Source organism: Choloepus didactylus, chromosome 11 (assembly GCF_015220235.1).
Source record: "Choloepus didactylus isolate mChoDid1 chromosome 11, mChoDid1.pri, whole genome shotgun sequence".
Lineage (NCBI taxonomy): Eukaryota > Metazoa > Chordata > Mammalia > Pilosa > Megalonychidae > Choloepus > Choloepus didactylus.
In genome coordinates, this window is record NC_051317.1 from 24,237,567 (window position 1) to 24,260,899 (window position 23,333).

Sequence of the window (23,333 nt, forward strand, 5' to 3'; positions counted from 1 at the left end):
AATCATTTCAATGCTTTTGGTAGAGAGCTCACGGCCTGGTAACGATGCAGCGATAGCAAGTACGGATTTGGCGCTTGCTGAGCGCGCTCCCTGCACGGACCCTCTCGGGGCTGCGGTGCTGCCTCGTGTTCCAGAAGAGGGTGCCGGGGCCAGAGGCCACGTTTTTCCCCAGGCCTTGCGGCTGTGGAGGGGGCGCCTGGGCGGAGCTTGCTAACTTGGGCCAAGGGCATCGAGTGCCACCAAGCGTTCTGCAAGGACAGCATTCCACCGGGGAAGGAGGGTGGACGGGCCACAGCGGTCAGCCTGGGCGCACCCTGTGCCCCTCTCAGGAGTCTGCGCCATTGCTTCTGCGGAACCGACTGCGACCCTGTGGGGGCCGGGGCACCTGGAGGCTCACAGAGACGAGAGGCTGTCCGAGGCTGGTGCGGTCCTGGGCCCAGCGGGGTCTGGCAGCTGGGAAGGACCAGGCGCAGTGCCCCGAGGCCAGAGCGGGCCGGCCAGGGGAAGGCTGCCCGCAGGAGGCCCCCGCTCAGCCGGAGTTCCAGGGCCGCCCTGCCGCGGAGTCGGGGGGAAGCCCCTCGAGCCCTCCCATCCCTTTGACCAGGCCACAGTCAACCACCTAGCGTTCAGGAATTGTTTTTAAGCACTGCAGAGGCTTCATGGAAGAAATTCAAGGATGAGTTTACTGTTTGTGGAATCTATAAACAGCCAGTGATTCAGCTCTCCAGGCGCAGGAGGCCGCCCTGGCACGCACGGAGCCCCGGCCTCGCGGCCACGCAAGTGGACCAGCTCCAGGAGGCCGCGGCCAGCGACCGACACCCAGGCTCGCGTGACCGGCCCGGCTGTTGTCGGCCGTGGCCATAGCGACGGGCCCTCCGGGGACCAGCTGCTCCTGGTTTCCCTTTATTCCAAGGAAGAGCAGGGGGGGCTGTTGAGAATTGTTCCTTTTCCCCTCTTTTATTTTTCTCTCTCTGCCATGACCTTGACGAAAATAATCTTTGAAGTGCTTGCTGGCTGCTTTCTGTGCCGTGGGACTGAGAGAGAGAGGACACTTCAAGTGTTGTGCCGAAGGAAGTCCCAGCTGTGGGCACGTTTGCTGCGCCCTCTCGGGGGGCCGTGGGGCGACAGGCCCCTGTGCCAGGCCCACACTGCCCGGGAGGCTGTTCTGATCCCTGGCAGGTGCAGCCCTCCCGACCCGCAGGGATCCACACATCACCTACGTGTGACTCTTTCCTCCCCTTCAAAAAAGTGCAGCCTTAAGCTTGGGGCCAAATCCTTTTTTCCACTTGGAAAAGTGATCTCATTTTCTGTGTACCATGTTTAAAAAAAAAAAAAAACAACTCTTGTAGGATTAAAAAGAGAGGGAGAGAAAACAAACAAACGTTAGCGATGCATATTTAAAAGATGGTCCCACATGTTTAAAGTATTTGGCTGATTATTCTGGACCAGAAAGTCAATCTGATATTGAATCCATATGACTTGCCAAATAGCATTTTATGGTCTCTCTTTTTTTTTAAAAAAATTTCTGCTTTGTGAGTTAAAATTAAGGTTTTTTTGGTTGTGACTAATCTCATAAAATCTTTTTTAAGACGGCATTTCATATACTGAAGCCTTGAAAATTTCTTTGGTCTTTGAGCTATTATTAGCAGGACAGCCTCGGCACGCAGCACCCGCCGGCTGGCACCCGGCCGCAGAGGGTCGCCGGTGAGGACCCTGGCCCTGCCGCGCCCGACACTGGCCGCGCTGCGCCTCCTGGTCGCCCATCCTGCGCCTTCCAGTCGCCCACCCTGCGCCCCCCGCTCGCCCACTCTGCGCCCCCCACCGCGGGGTTGGAACTGGCCCCGGGCGTTAGCCCCGCTGGGCACCGAGGGACGACTGGAAACCCCCACGTGACCTGGACCACCGTCCACTCTCTAATTGCTGAGAGAGACAGAAGGGTGGTCTGCGCCGAGGTGCGTCCTTGCTTTCCAGCGTCCCTGGGTGGACCCAGCCCCGCCCCTGCCCACGACCCTGCAGGGGCTGGAAGGGGCTGCCAACCTGGGCCCAGCTCTGGGGCACCAGGGTTCGGGTGCCCCTCTGGCTCCGGTCTAAGGATGACGGTGCCGGGGCTGCGCACTCCTGCTCGGTCACCGCCCTGGGACGCGGCGGCTTCTCCCCGAGCTCCCTGCCTGGGCCCAGAAGCCCGGATTCCAGTCAGTGCTGGCGCCAGCCGCAAGCCTCCCCCTCCTCCCCCTCCCCCTCCTCCCCCTCCCTCCGTCCTCCCCCTCCCCTTCCCCTCCTCCCCCTTCACCCCCTCCCCACCCTCCTCCTCCTCCTCCCCTCCTCACCCTCCCCCTCTCCTCCCCCTCCTCCCTCTCCTCCCCCTCCTTCCCCTCCTCCCCCTCCTCATCCTCCTCACCTGTGCCTGGTACCAGTGTGCAAGGCCACAGGGGAAGGGGGCAGGGACACGCGCTTTCCACTCCTTGGATGAAATCCAGGCAAGCCAGAGAAACAAAACGTGAAAGCAACCCTCCCGGGCTTCCGAGGTGGGAACCAGCACCCCCAGGGGCAGTGAGACCCGGCGGAGAGCTCCTTACAAAGCAGCGTCCTCTCTGTGGATGGCAGAGCCGTGCGCTCACACCTCCACACCTGCTTCTGGGCGCAAAGCGGCTCCGTGAACTTTTATTCCTGCTTTAGACGCCTCCCTTCGTGGGAATTCTGTCTCGGTCGGGTCAGTAGTTCCCACCGGTGGGCTCGGAAGGTGCGGCAGAGGGTCCGCACCCCGTCACAGGAGCTGAGGCTAAAGCACTTTAGAAATTTCCTCTCAGTAGACTTTCTCTAAGCCAGAGGAAGTTGAATAAGAAGATCTTGTATTTTTAGGTAAAATACCTCTAAAGTGGCACAGGGAACGGTGAGAGATTCTTAGACAGATTCGCTGATGTCTAGGAAATGGTAACACGGCGTTTCTCAGTCCCTTCGAGTTCGCTGTTCCGTCTGCTTAGGAAAGACCCCGTGTGGGACTTTTCACCCCTTCACTGGGAGTCGGCTTCACGTCCCCTCAGTGGAGAAGAGCATTTTCATTTCTGTGGATCATTGCAAAAGGAAAATTTGTTTTTTTGTTAAATGATATGAACAAATCACAAACGTCTCATAGGTTTTTATTTTTCCCCCAAGAAACACTACATCTCCAAGAACAGAGCCTCTTGGGGGAGATTTAAGCATGTTTGCAAACTCCTGAAGGAAACCCAGGCAGATACACTGTGCTTCCCATCCACTGCCCTCATGAGTTTTAGGACAGTTAGACCAAACACTTCTACCTGGAGCTGCATAAGAATTAAAGCCTACAAATGCTGCTGTCTGTGTTCGTTCCTTAAGATGTGCCAGTGGGTGCCTGTGCTGCGCAGTCCATTTCCCGTTCTTTGAAAATCTGTGGCGTTCGGGGGTGAATAACTGGTAAAGGGTTTTGTAATTAGATGTTGTCATTGTTCTGATGCCAAGCCATTTACAAGAACTAACCTAGTTTGTCATCAACAACGGCAGCCGACAGCAGCTGCGGTGGCTCTAGCACGTTCTCGTCCAAGCTGAGGTGCTTTGCAAGTTTTCGATTTCTTGCTCAGAAAACTCAGCACAAAGTTCACGTTCCATTGCCAAGTCCCCATCCTAGTGTTTGCACCTGTGTGTCAGAAAAAAAATTTCCGAAACTTTGAAATAAAGCAAAATGTTGGGTGGTGTCTACTTTCAAAGTCATGTGGGGCAAGCCCACCCAAGGGTTATGTAGGAGAATTTATTTAGTTCAACCCAGTGTCTACTGTTGACTAATGGTCTCAGACGGTCAAGTTAGATGGTGACATGTCGATATTTGTCCAATAAAAAATAACAAATGATAAAAAATAATAAAAACCAATTTCTCTGGCGGAGGAGGGCATGCAAACATACCATGGAGCAAATAACTGCAGCAGTTATGGTTTATGATCAGTTTTGCATCCAACGCAGCCTTCATACCCTAATTAGGCGAGAACACTTAGCTTCTCAAAGGCTCTTGCAGCTGCTTTGACACCTCACTGCTTCCCTGTCAGTTGTTGAGTTGAGTAAATTCTTTGGCTTGTTTATTTTCTGTGTTGTGAGAGGTGTGACCGTTTCTCTCCAGCCTGCCTGCCTGCCTCTGGCGGCGTCCCTCCTGTGGTGGCTCGTTAGGCTGGAAGGGCGCAGACTCCCGGTTTGAACTGACCCTGGTTCCCAGTTCCCAGCCGTGACAGCCAACAGCAAGATGGACGTAAATACTGGAAAACGTAACTGCCGTTTTACATTCAGCTGAAGAGGGCACAGGGTCCCACTCCAAGTGAGAGAAAGCAGGGAGCACACAGGCAAGGCAGCCACCAGCGGATTTGTTTGCCTCGTGGCTCCATGAGCCCGACACCTGCCCACAGCGATTGAGGCTGCCTTCGGGGCGTGGTCGCGGCCCTGGGGTCCGGGACTGGCCGTGCCCCTCCCTCCAACACTGGTTCCCAGAGCCCAGCTCCGATTCCCGGGCTCACCGGCCGCACTGCTGCCCCGGAGCCTGGGAAGGGGCAGCCTGAGGCTGCGGGTACCAACAGCCAGCACCGCGCTGGGGCGGAGAGGGGGAGCGTGGTCTTTAAAACAAGAAAAGGAAGGAGCAACTTTAAGGACGCCTTCAAGAACCAGAAACTCCTGGAGTTATTTAAGCCTTTCTAGCTCATAGAAAAAGATGGGAATTCAGTTATTCTGTGCAGTGAGAAAACCCCGGTACTGAAACCCTGATAAAGACAGCACAGAGGAGAAATTACAGCCCCGTCCCACTGGCGAAACTGGATGAAACCATCCTAAATGAGTTAAGAGCAAACCGATTCCGTGCATGTTGTAAAGGAACGAGCCACATTAGCCTGGGTAGGCCACGACTCAGTGACCTGCCGTCACTCGCCGGCAAATTAACTCATCAGTGCAAGACACTAATGAAAAGCAAAAACAAGACTCTCTTAATGTGACACCAGTGTTTGAAAAGCCCGTCTTTGTCCCAGTGGTTTGAGCCAGAACCTTTATCATATGCTGAATGTCCAGTGCACTTAGTTCTGGTTCTGCACCTCTAACCTTGTCCTCAGATTCATTTCCTCATTACGGGCTGGCACCGAGCTGTTTTAATTATAGAGGCCCGATAGGATGTTTGATTTCTGATAGGCCAGTTCTCCCTCCCAGTTCTTTCTCTCCGTGTTTTCATAGCTATTAACATATTTGTTTTCCATATTAACTTTAGTTTCAACTTGCCAGCTCCCTAAAAGTTTGATGTTAAATTTGTTGGTATTGCATTAAATTTATAAATGCTCTTAGGAAGAATGGGCATCTTCATGATGTTGCGTCATCCTATCTAAGTGCTATTAAGATCAAAAGATGTCTTCCCATTTGTTCAAATATAGTTTTGTGTCCCTTGGGATGTTTTGAAATATTCCTTATATAGATTTCACACATTTCTTGCTAAGTTTATTCCTAATTATTTTATCTCTTTAATGCTTTTGTAAATGGCATTTTATCTACCATTAGTCCATTTGGTCCTGGTTTATTATTTTCTCAATGTGGAATTGGAATCTGTTTGCTAATATATTATTTAGTACGTTTGCATCAATATTGAAAGGTGATATTGGTCCATGATTTTCATTTTTATTGTACTTTATCAGAGTTACATATCAGTGTTATACTTCCTTCTTTAAAAATTAGAAATTTTTCTTCCTTTTCTATGCTCTGAAACAATTTATGGCACTTTTGTGTCTGGTTTCCCTTTACAACCAATGCTTTTGAGACTCACTCATGTTTTTGCATGATCAGTAGTTTGTTCATTTTTCTTGTGGTGTGATAGTCAACCGTATGATTATGCTACAGGTTGTTTTCTCCGTTCTCCATTGATAGATGTTTGGGTTATTTCCAGCCTTTGACCCTTAGAAGAGGCTGCTGTGAGCATCACAGTTCAAATCTTTTTGTGAGCTTGGGGTGTTACCACGAGGGGAGGTGCGGTCACAGGGTAGACGTGTGCGGCCTTCGTCGGGACTGCAGAACAGCTTTCCAGGCGCTCAGCGCATTTCACACTCCACCCTTACGCGAGGGTCCGGCAGCTGCTCCTCACCAGGGTTCGTAGTCCCACCCGTGACTGGCTGCTCTCTCGGGTATGAAGTGCCATCTCAGGGCAGACTTACTTCACATTTCCTGCTGAAAATGACACTCAGCACATCTTCCCGTGTATGTTGGGCATTCCTCTATCTCTTCTTGTAAGAATCTGTTGAAGTCTTTTTGTCCATTTAAAAAAAATTGGGTGGTTCATCTTTTTATAGTGGATTTGTAGAAGATCTTTATATGTTCTGGGTAAACATCATTGGTCAACTTGCCGTGAATATTTTTCTGTTTTTTGTGGCTCATCCCTTCATGTTTAAATTATTTTATGGTTGTAGTTACTGTTGTTGGTGTTGCTTTCTCTTTATTAGAGAAGTGTGGGTTTACAGAACAATCATGCATAAAATTCAGGATTTCCATATACTATCCTATTATTAACACCTTGCATTTGTTACAATTGATGATAGCACATTTTTATAATTGTTAACTACAGTCCATGATTTAACTTAGGATTCGTTGTTTATATAGTGTAGTTCCATGGATTTTAAAAAAATTTTTATTCTGTTACCATATATACAATCAAACATTTCCCCCTTAAATCATATTCAGATATATATTTTAGTGCTGCTAATTGCACTCACAGTGTTGTGCTACCAGCACCACCATCCATTACCAAAACCATCCATTTCCGTCATTCCAAACAGGAACCCTGCACATCTGAAGCCTTAACTTCCCATGCCTATCTCCACCCCATCCCCTGGAAACCTGTATTCTAGATTCTGACTGCTTGAGTTCACTGATTCTAATTATTTCAAATCATTAAGGTCATACAATATTTGTCCTTTGTATCTGGATTACTTTACTGAACATGATGTCTTCAAGGTTCATCCATGTTGCTACGTGTATCAGGACTTCATTCCTTTTAACAGCTGAATACTATTCCATTGTATGTATATACCACATTTTATTTATCCATTCATTGGTTATTGGACATTTGGGTTGCTTACATCTTTTGGCAATTGTGAATAATGCCACTGTGAGCATCGGTGTGCAAATATCTACTGGAGTCACTGCTTTCAATTTTGGGTATAAAACTAGTGGTGGGATTGCTGGGTCATATGGTAGTTCTGTACTTAGCTTCCTGAGGAACTGCCAGGCCGTCTCCCACAGTGGCTGCACCATTTAACATTGCCACCAGCAGTGGACGAGTGTGCCTATTTCCCCGCATCCTCTCCAACACTTGGTTTCTGTTTTTCAAATAGCAGCCATTCTAATGGGTGTGAAATGGCATCTCATTGTGGTTTTCATTTGCATTTCCCTGATGGCTAGTGATGTTGAACATCTTTTCACGTGCTTTCTGGCCATTTGTTTATCTTCTTTGGAGACAAGTCTATTCAACTCTTTTGCCCATTTTTAAACTGGGTTGTTTGTTCTTTTTGTTGTTAACTTGAAGGATTTCTTTACATGTACTGGATATTAAGCCCTTATTGGATATGTGCTTTCCAAATATTTTCTCCTAATAGAAGGATACTGTTTTACTTTCATGAAAAAGTCCTTTGAGGTGCAAATATTTTAATTCTGATGAGGTCCCATTTATCTATTCTTCTGCTGCTTGTGCTTTAAGTGTAAAATCTAAGACCCTATGGACTAACACAAGGTCCTGAAGATGCATCCCTATGTTTTCTTCTAGGAGTTTGATAGTTCTGGCTCTCATATCTAGGTCTTTGATCCATTTTAAGTTGAGTTTTTATAAGGTGTGTGGTAGGGTCCTCCTCCTTTTTCTTGCAAATGGAGATCTAGTTTTGCTAGTACTATTTGCTGAAGAGCCTATTCTTTCCCAGTCAACAGGGCTAGGCAGCCTTGTGAAAAATAAGTTAGCCAGAGATGTGAGGGTTGATTTCTGAGCTTTCAGTTCTGTTCCATTGGTCTATATGTCTGCCCTTGTGCCAGTACCATGCTGTTTTGATTACTGTGGCTTTGTAATAAGTTTTAAGATCAGGGAGTGTGAGTCCTTCACAGTCTTCTTTTTCAAGATGGTTTTAGCTATCTGGGGCTCCTTACCTTTCCTTATAAATTTGATGATTGGCTTTTACCTTTTTGCAAAGAGGTTGTTGGAATTTCTTTGTTGGGAGGTTTTTGGTAACTGATCAAATCTTTATTAGTAATTGGTTTGTTGGGCTCTTCTATTTCTTCTTGAGTTAATGTAGATGGTTTTGTGTGTTGCTAAGAATTTGTCCATTTCATCCAGGTTATCTAAGTTTTGGTGCACAGTTGTTCATGATATCCTCTTACAGTCCTTTTATTTCAGTGCGGTCAGTAGTATTGTCCCCTTCAAATTTTTGATTTTCCTATGCCTCTTCATTTTTAATGGTACCTTTAATAAAGTACAATTTGTCAAGTTTTTCTTTAATAGCTAGTCTTTTTGTGTCTACCCAAATCTGCCTACTCTAAACTCACAAAGATATTTCCTGTTTTCTTCTGGTAGATTTGTGGTTCTGGGGTTTATGTTTAGGACTATGACATATCTTAAATTACTTTTTGTGTATGGAATGAAATAGGAGTCAAGGTTTATCTTTCTATATGGATAACCAGCCATCCCAGCAACATGTGTTTAAAAGGCTTTCTGTTCCCCGTTGGATTTAACTAGCACCTTGGTTGGAACTCAGCTGGTCTCTCCTTAGAGCAGTGCCGTGTCGTCTCGATTACTGTGGCTTATAGAAGTCATGGAGTCAGTTAGTAAAGTCCTCCAGTTCTGTTCTTATTTCAGTTTTGTTGCTTTGGTTATTCTAGGTCCTTTGCATTTCCACGTAAATTTTAGAATCAGCTTGTCAGTTTTTACCAAAAAACCCTATTGATTAGGACTGGGATTGCATTTTATCTATGGATCAATTTAGGGAGATTGAACATTTAACTGAGTCCAATCCATGAATGTTGTATCACTTAGCATTATTTCATCATTTTCAATATGCAGGACTTGATCATATTTCCTAAGATTTATTCCTAGGTATTTTATATTTTTGGATTGAGCTTTTTATTAAAAATGCAAATCATTTAATAGACATTGAGCTATTTCAGTTTTCTAATTCTTATACCAGTTAATTTATATTTTCAAGAAATTTGTTCTCATTTAAATTGTTTAATTTATTGAACATTGTTCTTAATATTTCCTTATTGTCCTTTTAATGTCTGTAGGATCTGTGATGATGTATCCTTTTTAATTCTTGGTGTCAGTAACATATTTTTCTTGATCAGTCTCTGTGGTGTTTATCAATTTTATTAATCTTTTCAAAGAACCAAATTTTGATTTTGTTAACATTCTCTATTATTTGACTGTTTTAAACAGTTTCATTGACTTTTCACTCTTATTTTTATTTTTTTCCTTCTACTTACATTGGGTTCAATTAGCTCTTCTTTCTGTTATTTTTTGAGGAGAGATTATACATTTTTTCCCTTTTGTAACAATCAGTTTAAGCTTATTGGGATTTGATGTTGATTTTTCTGCTTATGCTTAGTTTGAAATTTATGGCACTTTCTATGTTCTCATTTTTCTGAAGGCATGGACTTGTGTAGTCTTACTTGTTCTTGGTGTTGTTCTCTATCATTTTTTAGAAAGTGTGAAGATTTGGATTTAGGGGGCCTCCATTCTCCTCAATTGCCTACAAGTCTCTGGTATCAATATCATAAAAGCTATTATAAATTGATTTTTAAAACCCCAAGAAAAAATTAGCAAATAACATGCACAAGTAGTTTACAAAAAAAGAAATAAAAGTGACCTTTCAATATATGATATGTTTTCAATCTCATTAGTAAAAAAGAAATGACAGTTAAAACAATGCTAAAATAATTACTTATCAACTTGGCAAAGATTTCAAAAAGGGGGAAAAAAACTAAGAAGTACTTAAGAATTCAGGTCAGGCATTCAGGGAAATGAATGTTAAGATATACTGCGATGGCCACAAGCTTGACAGAAACTTAATTTACAATACAGGAGGTGAGAATTAATGCTCAGGGCTTGATCATTGGTGATCATTGGTGATCCTGTCGGGGCAGCTGGCACTGCTGCTGGGATGTTATCTGACTGGGAAAGGTTTTCCTAATGTGGTAAACAAGGAGCAGCAGGTAAAAACAGCATTTTTCCAGTTTGGGTCATGTGTGCAGATATTGAGCAGGTCGAGCTGCAAATGTTAATCTCACTATTCCCAAATGGTGAATTAGGGTGACCTTTCTTTTCTTTTTGATTATTAGTGTTATCTAATTCTCCCACAATAGAACATACATTACTTTATAATAAAAATTTGCAGTGTACACAAAAGTACAGAGTACAGTGGATTCGGTACATTTAAACCCCATATCCTGTCACCCAGCTGCAACCCTTACCACTCTGTCTAGTTTCACTACAGAATTATTTTGAAGCAAACCTCAGATACTGTGTCATTTAATCCATAAATATTTCAGTTTGTGTCTGTACAGATGACAAACATAATAAAAATAATTCCTTTTTAAAATATTGAAAATATTTGTAAACACATATAGAAAAAAGGAGTCCAAAGGAACATAAGTGTTTGCCTTTATGGGGAAAATGGGTCATTTTTATCTGTTTTTAAAGCTTTTCTACACTCTATGCAATCTGTATATATTACTTTATAAGCAGATAAATACTTATGAAAACGTTAGAAAACCGATTCATTTATTGAAATCCTGAGATGCTGAACACGTATTTTTAGTTTTACAGGTTATTTTGTAGCTGGGTCTACCTGAGTTTTAAGGTTGCCTACGCAGGAATTAGAGATTTGCCCTCCGTGCGGGCCCTGCACCTGCCCCAGGTGCCCCTCACCTGGGCCCCCAGCAGCTCCTCGCGCCGGCAGGGGGTGGGCGCCCTCCGCGGGGACCCGGACGAGGGGCTGTCCCGGGACCTGCGCCTTTCACGGCCCCGCGAGAGGCCCGGGGTGGCGGCTGCGCAGGGAGCGGCCCCGGGGCCAGGCCCGACCCCCTTGAGCAGAGAGACCGCACAAGCCCGCGCCCTCCGAGGCTGCGCGTCCCCAGCGGACCCCGTTGCGCGCCAGCCCCGCCAGAACCCCGTGTCCACCGCTTCGCTGCGGACGGGCCAGCTTGTCCTGGGCATGGGTCAGGCCTTGCGGGACCCGGTGGCTTTCGGAGGGAGTGGGTGCTGGGGGAGGAGAGTTGGGGACGCTGTGCGGGGGGGTGGGGGCAGGCTCCCCTCCCCTCCCCGTCTCCCGCGCGCACCCCCACCCCCGCCGGGGGGGCCGGGCCCAGGCGGAGTAGGCAGGAGCCGGCTCTGCCGGCGGCCGCGGGTTTTCTGGGGTTTGGGGACAGCGGTGGGGATGGAGTCAAGAGCTGGGCACCCACGGAGCCGCCAGGGTGGGGAATCTGCCAGCTGCAAGGCCACCTGCCCAGGGGCCTCCAGGTGACAGCAGCCCCGCAGGCACCAGCCGTGACTGAGGGTGCAGAGGGAGCCTAGGCCTCCTGCCACCCACCGCGAGCCCCAAGACCTCAGCCCCACGCCCCTGAGTGTCCTCTGCCCATGGCCGCATTCCAGCTCCCTCCCTCCGGGGGGTCCTCCAGGTGGATGGCAGGTGCCCGTTGAAGCCAGCCTGGGTGGGCAGGGGGCATGAGGAGCCCACCTCTCACAGGGCCTGGTCTGTCCCCCAAACAGCAAGAGTGGGTGGCAGAGCCAGAGCTGGTGACCCGAGGACTGGTGACCACGTCCACACCCAGGGCAGGTGGCCGAGGGGGTCTGCTGTGTGAGGAGTGTCCTCTGGGAACACAGGGCTGACTGGGGGTTGCCAAGCCCACCCTAGTCTTCACAGTGGTGTCTGCCAGCCTGGACTTCCCAGAAGTGACCTGAGTCACCTCCGATGAGCTCGTTTCCCATTTCTGGGGTCCCCCAGACTCAGTCTCTAACCCACACCTGGCACAGTGGCAGGGGCGGGGGACTTTGCTGCTGAATGAATGAACGAATCAGTGTCTTAGAGCACCTCCGTGAGGGACAGAGCATGTTTATTGTGACAACTGTGCTTTTATCAGACACCAAATCGAGTGAAGCCCAGAGGGGTAGAGGAGCTGGCGCACAGCCAGCCGTTGGGGGGGGGACGCTCTGGGGTAGCCGAGCCCCCGAGGGCTGCCATCAGGGTGCCCCAACCTCCTGCACCTCCAGCCTCCCACTGGCCCACTACAGGGTGGGTTGGGGGCTTGCTCGTCAAATAATGTGACCTGTCCTCGTGCTTCTCCACACACACATGCACACACACACCCCACATGCAGAAAAAACCCACAAAAAACAAAACATACAAACAGCCCCCCACTATGAGATTTAAAAATCATAAACAGATTGTCAAAACATACACTGATAAAAAGTCTAAAATGAAACAGATGGTATAAAAATCCGCTCCCTTTGTCCACCGTCCCCCAACGACCTCAGAGGCTGGGTGGCTGCGGCAGGTCACGCTTGGCTCAAACACATGGGTCCAGAAGCGGAAGAGGAAGGCCGAGCGGTCAGAGTCACCTTTCGGTGATTAAATACTTGACATCAAAACAGGGAAAGAGATGTATAGGCCAGTTTACTTTCAACATAGATGCGTAACTCCTTAGTGAAATCAGTTCCAAGAGTATATACAAAATACAATCAGTTAGGGTTCATCCCACAAATTCAAGAGTGATTCAATCTACCAACGTAATTCACCACATTAATAGACTAAAGAAAAAATCATGATAATTTCAGTAGCTACAGAAGAAGTACTCGATAGAGTTCAACACTTTTTCATGATAAAAACTCTTAGAAAAACCAATAAGATCCCAAAATACTACAGAAAGAAAGTGTATGAATGGGAACAGTCCGTGCAGAATTAGGTAAAAAGTTCCTTTTGTTCTTTTACTTCAGGTATTGATGGCAAGTCATGTTCTCATCATGGTGGTGTTTGTTTTTGTTGTTGCTGTTGTTTTTACGAAATACAACCTTTATGTTCATTAGCAAAAGAGGAGAGGCCTTTGGCCTCGCCCCCTGGCTGCGCCCCCTGCCAGCCTTGACCTGTTAGAAACGGTAACAGGCAATTCCACATGTGCTTCCGGGGATGCGAATATGACACAACGGAGAAAAGGCTGAAGACTGAAACAAAAACATTTGCACTTTCACATTCTGGGTAATTTCATGAATGTATGTAGGAGCCAACCTCCACTTCCGGTGTTGTTTTTCCCAGTCTCTCAATGGCTTTGCACTGGTGGTGAGCGCAGAAGGAATGATATTTTATGCATCGGCCACGATCGTGGACTATCTGGGCTTCCATCAGGTAAGTGCAGCAAAATTATATTTCTGTCCATTAAATGTTGGGACCTGTTGCCTTTGCAAATGTTGACTGTAACTGAGGTTTAAGATTCAGCTCTCCCCCTCACCGAACCCTTACCAGGAGAGTGTCCAGCCCTGGTTTTCACAGGTTCTGGGCTGGGGCCCTGTGAGAGCCTTGGCCAGTGCAGAGGGTCCCCCGGTGCTGCTGGCTGGGCGGCTCCTCCCGTGCTGCCCGCATGGGGGAGCAGCGGGGGCTCGGCGCAGACCCCTCCTTGCCGGCAGCTCCGCGCTCAGCAAGCCCCAAGGAGGCCCACGGAGGTGCGTCCTCCAGGGAGGGGTGCCCGGCCGCGGGCCAAGCTCACGTCCTCTCCCAGGAGTTCCTCTCCGCTCCGTGGTGTGACTTGTCACAGACGGATGTGGAGATGTTGGCAGCTGACGACCCTGGAGTAAAGGGGATGAATTCCTCGAGGCCCAGGCTAAAGTGATTGTCTCACTCCTCCAGACAGACGTGATGCACCAGAACATTTACGACTACATTCACGTGGACGACCGCCAGGACTTCTCCCGGCAGCTGCACTGGGCCATGGACCCACCCCCGGCGGCCTTCGGGCCGCAGTGCTCAGAGACAGGTGGGGGCCGCGGCTCGGGGCTGGGGGGTGGTGAAACCCGAGGACGCGCCTGTGGACACGCAGAGCCTCTGGAGGGCTCCCCACCGCGTTCTCACCTGCCTTTTCCTTCCCGATTGAATTTGCACTAAGTTTCCCCTTTCGGAGCGACCTCTGCCATTTTGCCTCACAGATATCCCCCCACTCCCCTGCTCCCCCTCTCTGTTTGGTTCCCACGTGCAATGGCCTTTCTGATCGCACTTCCGTCGTCTGTCCAGGCTCACGGCCGCCTCTGCCTCGCACAGCCTCTCCAAGACGCAAAGTCCCCTCAAGACTCGCGTCTTTTGGGAAACTTCTTCGGCCCACACTAGATTTACCTGAAAGGTCTTTGCCTCCTTAGGGATGGTTGACCTTTGAGCACACGATCCCCCCAAATCCAGGCTCACCCCAAACAAATTGGTGGCCCTGCCCAGTAAAGAGGTGGCTGTTTGCACAGACAAGCCTGGCATTGGTCGGTGACAGGGAGTGGTCAGCTCCACCAGGGCCACCCTTCGTACATCACCCTCGGGGACAATGCGTTCAGGGCCCTGAAGCAAGGGGCAGTGGCTGCGTCTGCGTGGGACGGTCCAGTACACACACATCTCCATAGAGTTTTAGAATAACAACTCTAAGGCAAGTTTCCACCACAGCCTTACACAACAGCCGGAGTTACATTAGAAGTATGAAGTCGAGTGAATAACATTCTATAAAGCTCAACAACAGGCAATAGATCAATAACCATACGTACACGTGCACTAAAAGTGACCTTTTGTAAGGTAAGGGATAACAAACAAAATTCTCAGCAGCCGCCTCTCTGGGCTGGCAGGGCAGGGGCAGGGGAGCCGTGGAGGAGCTGCGCAATGCAACCGCATGTTCTGGGGCATGTGTGTTACACGCCGCAGAGCTTGCTGTTGCACACCCTCGTGTTCATCAGGATCCGTGTGTGCTTTCTTCCTCGGTCGCCGGCTTCCCCGGCTGCCCCTCTGCCCCCTGCACGGCCACGGGCAGCAGACGACACCGTCCTCGGGAGGCTGCTCGAGGCCCAGGAAGGTGGCGCAGGGCTGCCCACGGCCTACTTGGCCTTCCTGACACGCTGCTTCGTCTGCCGCGTCCGCTGCCTGCTGGACAGCACCTCGGGCTTCCTGGTGAGTGACCGGGGCTGCCCACTCCCTTGATGTCGGGAAGGGCATCTCTGCCAACTCAGAAGGAAAGGGAGGCCGGGAACGGGCTGGGGTCGCCCTCATGCTGGGCCCTGCCTGCCACTCTGAGGACACAACCCCAGGTCTGCGGCTGGTGTCGTCTGCACTCGGGTTCTCAGCCGTGTCGGCGTCCCCTTGGGTGCAGGGAGGGCCAGGAGAAGGCTCCTCAGGGTTTAGTCGCAATGTGAGGCTGAGTGCAGGAGTGGCTGAAAACGTGCGGGCTGTGACAGACGGATGAGGAGATGCGGTAGATGAAACTCTTGCACACACATTTAAACCCTGCAGTAGATTTTTACATCATGTAACACTTTCTCGGCTTTAGTTGCACCTTTATTTAAAATTCATCTATTTAACTTTCTTTCCCAAAGATGCCCCCACTGTCCTCCGGCCGTGGGGCATCCTTGGTGTGGCTGCAGAGGAAGGAGGAGGCGGACGGAGCCCCTGCTGCAGCACGAGCAGCCGAGACCCCAGCTCCCAGCTGAGTTTTTCTTTCAACCCCTTTGCCTGCACATGGGCACTTGGGGTCCCCACGGGGGTCTCCACTTCGCCTATGTTACTGTCTCCTCTCTGAGCTCCTGGGGGGTAGATGAGGGGGAGGAGCCCCTCCTGGGGCCGAGACGAACCCGAGCTCACCCCACACTCAGAGCGGGTTCTGGGCTCGCCCCCAGACCAGCACAGGGCAGAGGCACTTCCCCGGGGGCCCGATTCCCACTACCCCTGGCACCCCAGAGCTCCCACTGCCCCTTGCCCTCCCTCTCACCGGAAACCTCCCCACCTTTCCCCTGCCCCAGGGCTCGCCCCACAACTCCTCTGTGTTCTGAGCCTCCTCTGTCCGTGGGGTGAACCCCTCTCTGTGTCTGGGGTGAGCCCGCAGCCCCCTCACCCTGTGGGTGAGCCCCAGCATGTCTGTGGGTGAACTCGGACCCTCTCCTAACCGGCTCTTGCCTCTGGGAGATGCTGCCCTTCTGGGGCCACATCCAAACCCATACGGCCCCAGCCCCGGCCACCCAACCCCGCAGGGCTCTGCATTGTCCTCTATGCCCACAGCTTGGCTTTGCCTCCTGGCCACGAGGGACGAGCCCCAGCCCCTTGCAGGGAAACGGCAGCTTCACGCCCTGGATTCGTTCTCTCGATTGCTTCCTCCACTGGTGTGTCCACACCTAAAGCTCTGCTTAACAGACGGGGCGTTCCCCTTAGTAAACACAGTTGGCTGGCATCCTGCTGTTGACCTGTGGGCACGGAGGAGGAAGGCGGGCGACGGGGGCTTGTCCCTTCAGCAGAAGCTTCTGGTAAATCCGCACAGCTCTGCAGCCTCTCGCACCCCTCCAGGGCACTTTACAAAAGCAGCAGCTGCTCCTTTCATATCACCTCCCGTGTCCTTGGCTGCCACAAATACTCATGATTCCTGTTCTTTTGTTTAGGAAATTGGTTGACAATAAAGTCTTTTTAGCTTGATAAAATCTCATTCTAAAGTTTGTGGAAATTGAGGAAGTACTACTGATCTGCTGGTGAGGAATGTTGTTGCTCATTTTTAAAAATTGGATAATCAATTCCTGTTTCATTGAAAATTCTGTTTCCAGATGACACAAACTGAGGAAATACAGGTTAAAACTTAACTACAAAAGAAAGCATTGAATGGAAGAAATGAGCAAGAGAAATTAGTTGAAAGCAAAAATGTTGCAATAAAATACACAAAACAAGTGCTTGACCACCTCGTGGCATTAAAGCCTGCCCCTCTGCACCCGTGGGGGGCTCGGCGCTGCACTGGCAGGGCACCCTGTGGCCCAGGTGAGGTGGGAGCTCAGCAGCCTGGGCGCCCTCGAGGCTCTTCCCGACACACCCCAGAGTGGAGAGCCACAGCGTCTCAGTCCGGGAGGCATCTTACCCCGTGCTGGGGGCTCGCGCTGCCCACAAGGGTCAATTGTTATATTTGCAGGACTTTTGTGATCCCATTAACATTAGGTAGTTTGGTACTTTAGATCGTCAGTGGTGGGAGTATCTACACCACAGAAGTTGGGAAACACTACAAAGCAGGGCTTTCCCGACTTACTGCACATCACTGCCTTGAAGCCTCCACACCAAGCAGCTCACACAGCAGGAGCTCCGCAAGTGTTTGTTCAATGAATATATCGACAGACAGATGGACGGCTAGAAGGATGGATGACGGATGAATGGAAAGGTGGAGGGATAAAAAGATGGATGGATGACAGATGATGGATGGATAGATGGACAGAAGGATGAATGGATGGATGGATGGATGGACTGAAGGAAAAAAGATGAATGGATGGATGGAAAGATGAATAGATGGACATAAGGACAGATGGACAGAAGGATGGATGGATGGATGGATGGACTGAAGGAGAAAAGATGGATGAATGGATGGATGGAAAGATGGATAGATGGAGATAAGGACAGATGAACAGAAGGATGAATGGATGGATGGATGGATGGACTGAAGGATGGATGGGTGGATGGAAGGAAGGAAGGAAAGAAGTAATGGAGGGAAGGAGGGAGGAAGGAAGATGGATGGAAGGATGGATGAATAAATGGGAAGAAGGAAGAAAAGAAGTCTAGGTATGGAGAGAGTGGGGGCAGGTTGTGGGGTTTTTCTTCCATCAAGTGTAGGAATACCCTAAAGGTATCTGTTCACTAACTCAGTTATCACCCAGCCTTCTCCTTATAGAGAGCTCTTTTAAAGCTCCTAAGTCACTGGTCCCCAAGCCTCCCATTGTAAATGAAGAGATGATAGTTTGGCCGTGGAGCCAGCCCTCAGGGGCGATCTGCTGTAGCAAATCCCGACCGGGGCACTAGATGACCCTGCCTGGGGTCCTCGGCTGCCCTGGTAGTGGGTCCATGCATCCCAGTGTGGGGGAGGCACGCACGTGCACACGTACAAATACATTTGTAATTAAAGGGTTTTAAGAGATGCCGGAGAACCCGCTGACTCCCCTGGCGGCCCCGGGACAGGCAGGCGCAGGAGGCCCGCGGGCTGCAAGAGCTGTCGGTGTCCTCAGACACACCCAGGTCGGCTGAGCATCGGGCCTCGGGCTGTGCGCCTCAACCCTCTTGCTGATTTGCTCTGTGAACACCTCTCGTTTCTGTCTCTAAAACACCAGACGATGCAGTTCCAAGGGAAACTAAAATTCCTGTTCGGGCAGAAGAAGAGGGCGCCGTCGGGGACCGTCCTGCCGCCGCGGCTCTCGCTGTTCTGCGTGGTGGCCCCGGTTCTGCCGCCGGCCGCTGCCGAGCTGAGGCTGAAGAGCTCGCTCCTGCGGACCAGGCCCCGGGCGGCCGCGGGCACCAGGTGGGTGAGCGCCCGCAGTGCGGCCCCTGCTGCTGCGCGGGCTCGGCTTGGGCCTTCAGATCGTCATGAGATGCTCCACAGCGCAGTGCTTTCCACATAATCTTTCTGCACTTCCAACTAGTGGTAAAATGAGAAGTTTGGTGTTTTAAAGCTCACAAATTATGTGAGCAACAACTATTATTTTACTGTAAAAAGAAATGTTTTCCAAGCTCGTATTTGCGAAATACGGCAGCAAACGCTGCCAGAACAGCTTCACTGCTGTTTTAGTTTCCTAGGGTGCTTACGCAAACACCAGGAGACGGCTGAGCTTTTGTTTGCTCACGGCTTCGAGGCTGGAAAAGCGTCCAAATCAAGGCCTCACCGGGCGATGCTTTCTTCCCGAAGACAGGCTGCCAGTGGCCTCCTTGTCCGCTGCCCCTCCTCCTCTCCCCAGTCCGTCATGCTCCGCGTCTGGCAGCCCCTGGGGCTTCCTCTCTCTGGATTTCGTCGTCTTCTGAAGGACTCAGAATCCTGAGTGAGGTGGGCCACGGCTCAACCGAACGACCGCATCTCACCTGCAGGATTAGATTTCAGACCGTGTTTCTCCGGGGGTGCACGCGCCCACCTTCAGACCACCACAGTTCCTAAATCCCATTACAGGACTGGTCTCCACAGAAGTGCCAGGCCCTGTGTTCACGTGGGTGGGTGTCGGGGCATGGCCACCTACGCAGTCACTTCTCCCTGCTGCCTCTCATCACCCGGGTGCGAGCTCTTTCGTCAGCGAAGCTGCCTCACAGCACGTATGTGCCACAGCCAGGGGTCCGCAGGGGGTGGGCAGAGGGGCCAAGCCAGGTCACCCCTGCCCTCTACCAGCCTGCCCCAGGGCTCTCCTACCCTGTCAGCAGCAGGAAGACACCCACGTGGCTCACATCTGTGCCTTCCTGCAGTGGGTTAAACCCGTGCCGCACAGATCAGCACATCTCATAAGCGATTCGAAGTGTGTGCGGTGACCAGTGGTGATGGGAGAGGTGGAGGCCTGGGGCAGCTGACAGCTAATTCTCGTCTGCCCCGGCAGATTGTTCGAGGCACCGCCCTGCACCTATTACAAGTGCTGTTTGATGAAAGGCCCCTGCACGCCCACCTGCTTCTTTTCCTTCAGTGAGCCCCCCACTCCCAGCAGGGCAGCCTGCAGAGGAGAGCCCCCCACCCAAACCCCAGCTCCCAGGTTGCTGCTGCAGGGGCTGCATCAGCAGAGTCCTGACTATGCATGGAACAGGTGTTTGGATGGGTTCTCAGCCTGTTACCATACAAGGCAGCCTGGCTTCCCAGCCACCCTGGCACACGTGGTCATGGGGTGCTTTCCCAGGGCTGGGGCTCTCTCAGCAACCCCTTCTCGCCACCTGGCCCCATGTGCCCAGAGTCTACTCCCCTCCCGCTGCACCTGTCTGACCTCAGCACCTGCACTTGCACAGGTGTGTGGTCAGACGGGTTCACTGACTGCCCTGCAGTGTGGCCAGGGAGCTCTCAGGCCTGGCATTTTCCACGGGGAGGGGACGCATCCCCCTCGCCCACCCCCTGGTTACTGGAAGGCCTCGGCATGAGGGCATGCAAGGGTCGTTTCCCAGCCCAGCCCCTTCTCACTGCTCTGACCTGAGGATTTAAGGGTCTCATGGCTCCTGGGGGCTCCTCCTGTGGGATGGGGGGGGGTCTGCGCAGGTGGGAATGGGGGTGGGAGGGTGGTCTGTGTGCCGCAGATGGCCCCTTAGTGCTCTGTGTCCCCGCGTCCTCAACTGTGGGGAGAGTCTCTGCCTCATGCTCTGTGACTTTGGAGACCCCCCTTCTCTGCTCTTCTCGGCCCCTCAGGGCTGTGTCCAGAACCCCAGTGCCCCGTGGGGAGCATGCTCTGGCCTGTGGTCCTGGTCTCGCTCGGGCACCGTCATGCATGGAGAGTCCTTCTCTTGACCCGAGCCCCTGTTAGGGGTGAAGAAGCCTCAGCAGGTGTCCGACTCGGCTCCCAGCCCAGATGCGAGTCCCTGCTTGGGGCGCAGCCCTGGGGAGACGGGGTGCACCATCAAGCACAGCAAGCACTCCGTGTTCGTTCTGTCTTCAGACAGAACCTCACCGGAGAATTCCCCCTTGTACCGACCCTGACAACCCCACCTGCACGTGAGCTCCCGAGTTCCTCCACTGCAGCTGCTGCAGCCGCTGTGCTGGGCTCTGCCGTCTGGCTTCGGAATCTGTCTGCATTAATTAACTTTCTCTTAGACAACCTTGATCAGACCTTGCCGGGTTCCAGCCCTCTGAGGTAGCTTCAGCTCATCCGGTGCCTCTGCTTTCCCTCCCCCTCCCCATCCTCTTCAGTCTGATGCATGTGCCCTCTGTCTTCTCACCTGCTTCATCACAGACACGTCATATCCAGCAGGACCCACAGCTTCGCCCCGAGTTCACCGCTCGCGTGCCAGGGATGCTCCACAGGTCCTTGGGAAGCGCCACGGATGTGGGATGCGGGGCTGTGGCTGAGCCCCTTGTCCACCAGGCAGAGTCCTGTCGAAGAGGGACATGGTGGCCAAGCCTGGGTCCTAGGGAGTCTGTGTGCACCGTCCGAGGGCTGACCTGCCCCCATCGCCACTGACAGCAGCTGGCAGGGATCTCTCTGCAAATCCAGAGGCCTCCTTCTGACCATTATCCAGTGTCTAGCAGCTCTCTCTCTGTGGGTGTGAGGTTTGAGCCTCGTCAACTCCATAACTGACCTTTAACTTTTTTCAAATTACCATTTAGACCACTGGAAACATTGGACAGCTGCAGCAGTTACTCAAGGCTTTCGCTGTGCACGTGGTGGCATGCGTGGTGACTCGTTTCTGCTCGCTCTGCACTGTCCTGCCCTGGGTCTGCAGGGCGGCGGGGGCCTCGCTGGGCCGCATCGCGCAGGTGCTCTCCCTGCACCCGGTCTCCCGGAGCAGGGGCTCCGAGGGCGGCTCAACATGCTCAGCAGCCCCCTTTTGAACGTTGTTAATTAAACATATATACCTTCTTACTTTTAAATGTCATAAAATATGAGGGAGGAAAACAGGAAATACCTGGACAAGCTATAAGAATAACCAGTGTAGCAAGCTAAGACGTCGAGGAGTGCCAGACCCCTCCTCACACCTGCGCCCATGTACCCAGTTTGCAGTATTCTCTCTTTCGCTTATTGCGCCAGTTTTCTGTGCTTTTTAAGCCGTTGTGACTTGATTTTCCCAGCTGAAGTTCACATAATGAGCCTTTTCTTTTCCGAATGTTTTTCGAGTCCTAAAAACAAAATAAAGGGGAATCTTAACTCTTAGGTCTTCGCGGAAAGCGGGGCCGCGCCGCCCCCTGGCGCCCGTGCAGGGAAGTGCAGGCGCCCGGGGCGGGGCGGCGGCGGCGGTGCGGCCGGCACGGAGGGTATTCCCGGCAGCGATGGGCGGGGGACGGGGGAGGTTAGCAGTGGGGGTAGGTTAGCGGTGGGGGGGAGGTTAGCGGTGTGGGGGGGGTTAGCGGTGGGAGGTGATTAGCGGTGGGGGGAGGTTAGCGGTGGGAGGCAGTTGAGGGGGTAGCGGTGGGGGATAGCGGTGGGGGGTAGCGGTGGGAGGTAGTGGTGGGGGGGTAGCGGTGGGGGGGTAGCGGTGGGGGGGTTAGTGGTGGGGGGAGGTTAGCGGTGGAGGGGGTAGCGGTGGGGGTAGGTTAGCGGTGGGGGGGAGGTTAGCGGTGTGGGGGGGGGTTAGCGGTGGGAGGTGATTAGCGGTGGGGGGGGTTAGCGGTGGGGGGGAGGTTAGCGGTGGGAGGCAGTTGGGGGGTTAGCGGTGGGGGGGGTAGCGGTGGGAGGTAGTGGTGGGGGTGTAGCGGTGGGGGGAGGTTAGCGGTGGGGGGGAGGTTAGCGGTGGGAGGTGGTTAGCGGTGGGGGGTAGGTTAGCGGTGGGGGGTAGCGGTGAGGGGGAGGTTAGCGGTGGGGGGAGATTAGCGGTGGGGGGGTCAGCGGCGGGAGGTGATTAGTGGTGGGGGTAGGTTAGCGGTAGGGGGTTCAGCGGTGGGGGGAGGTTAGCAGTGGGGGGGTAGCGGTGGGGGGAGGTTAGCGGTGGGAGGGTAGCGGTGGGGGTGCTCGGGCCTGGGACAGACCGGGGTCACCGACAGCAGCTCTCGGTTCGCTGCGGGCGCTGAGACCTACCTGGTAGGATTCTGTGAAGAGAAGGGTGTTTTTTAAGGGTTTGCGCACACAGCAATAGCTCGGTAGACACCGGATATAAAGTAGGGTGCTATCGAAACCCAGAAGCGGGGAGGAAACCTGGCTAAGGGGAGATGTCGATCCTCCCACCGTTTTATAAAAGAAGCGAATGGGTTCTTTGGCTTCCCAGGTTTGGGGATCTGACCGCCTGCCCTGAGCTGAGCCCCGAAGCGCGCCTGCCTCAGCGGGTCCCCGGGCGCCCCGGCCTTGCAGGAACAAGGGGACCCCGCGCGGCGTTCCTCGGGGCCCTCTAGCTTCTGAAGTGAACTCTTCAGCCCCTAGCCGCCTGAAGGTGACGCGATTCAGCATTTTCCGCGGCTGAACTAGTGCGAGTTGGCGTCTGGGCGGCCGCGGCGGCCGCTGTTGCATTTCTGTGGCCACAGATCTTGGATTCACGCGCCTCCGCGGTTCGCGGCGCAAAAGTTCCCGCGGGTCTGTGTGAACTGTGGAAAACCCCACTCCTTAGCAGGTCTCTGCTTACCTCCCTCTCCGCCCTTTCAAAGGGGTGACTTGGCGCTGCTTTCAGGGAAACCCTGGCTTCCGCCACGGACGTGCCTCTCGGGAGCGCGAGACC

The 23,333-nt window shown here is 52.1% G+C and overlaps 1 protein-coding gene across 1 annotated transcript in view; it reads left to right on the forward strand.

The window, feature by feature from the left end:
* AHRR (aryl-hydrocarbon receptor repressor) overlaps nt 1-23,333 on the forward strand; it is a 109,403-nt gene that overhangs the window by 81,056 nt on the left and 5,014 nt on the right. Inside the window, exons 6-9 of the mRNA XM_037799132.1 lie at nt 13,308-13,397; nt 13,896-14,022; nt 15,046-15,182; nt 18,353-18,540. Coding sequence (XP_037655060.1) covers nt 13,308-13,397; nt 13,896-14,022; nt 15,046-15,182; nt 18,353-18,540 — 542 coding nt within the window. The remainder of the gene's footprint in view (nt 1-13,307; nt 13,398-13,895; nt 14,023-15,045; nt 15,183-18,352; nt 18,541-23,333) is intronic.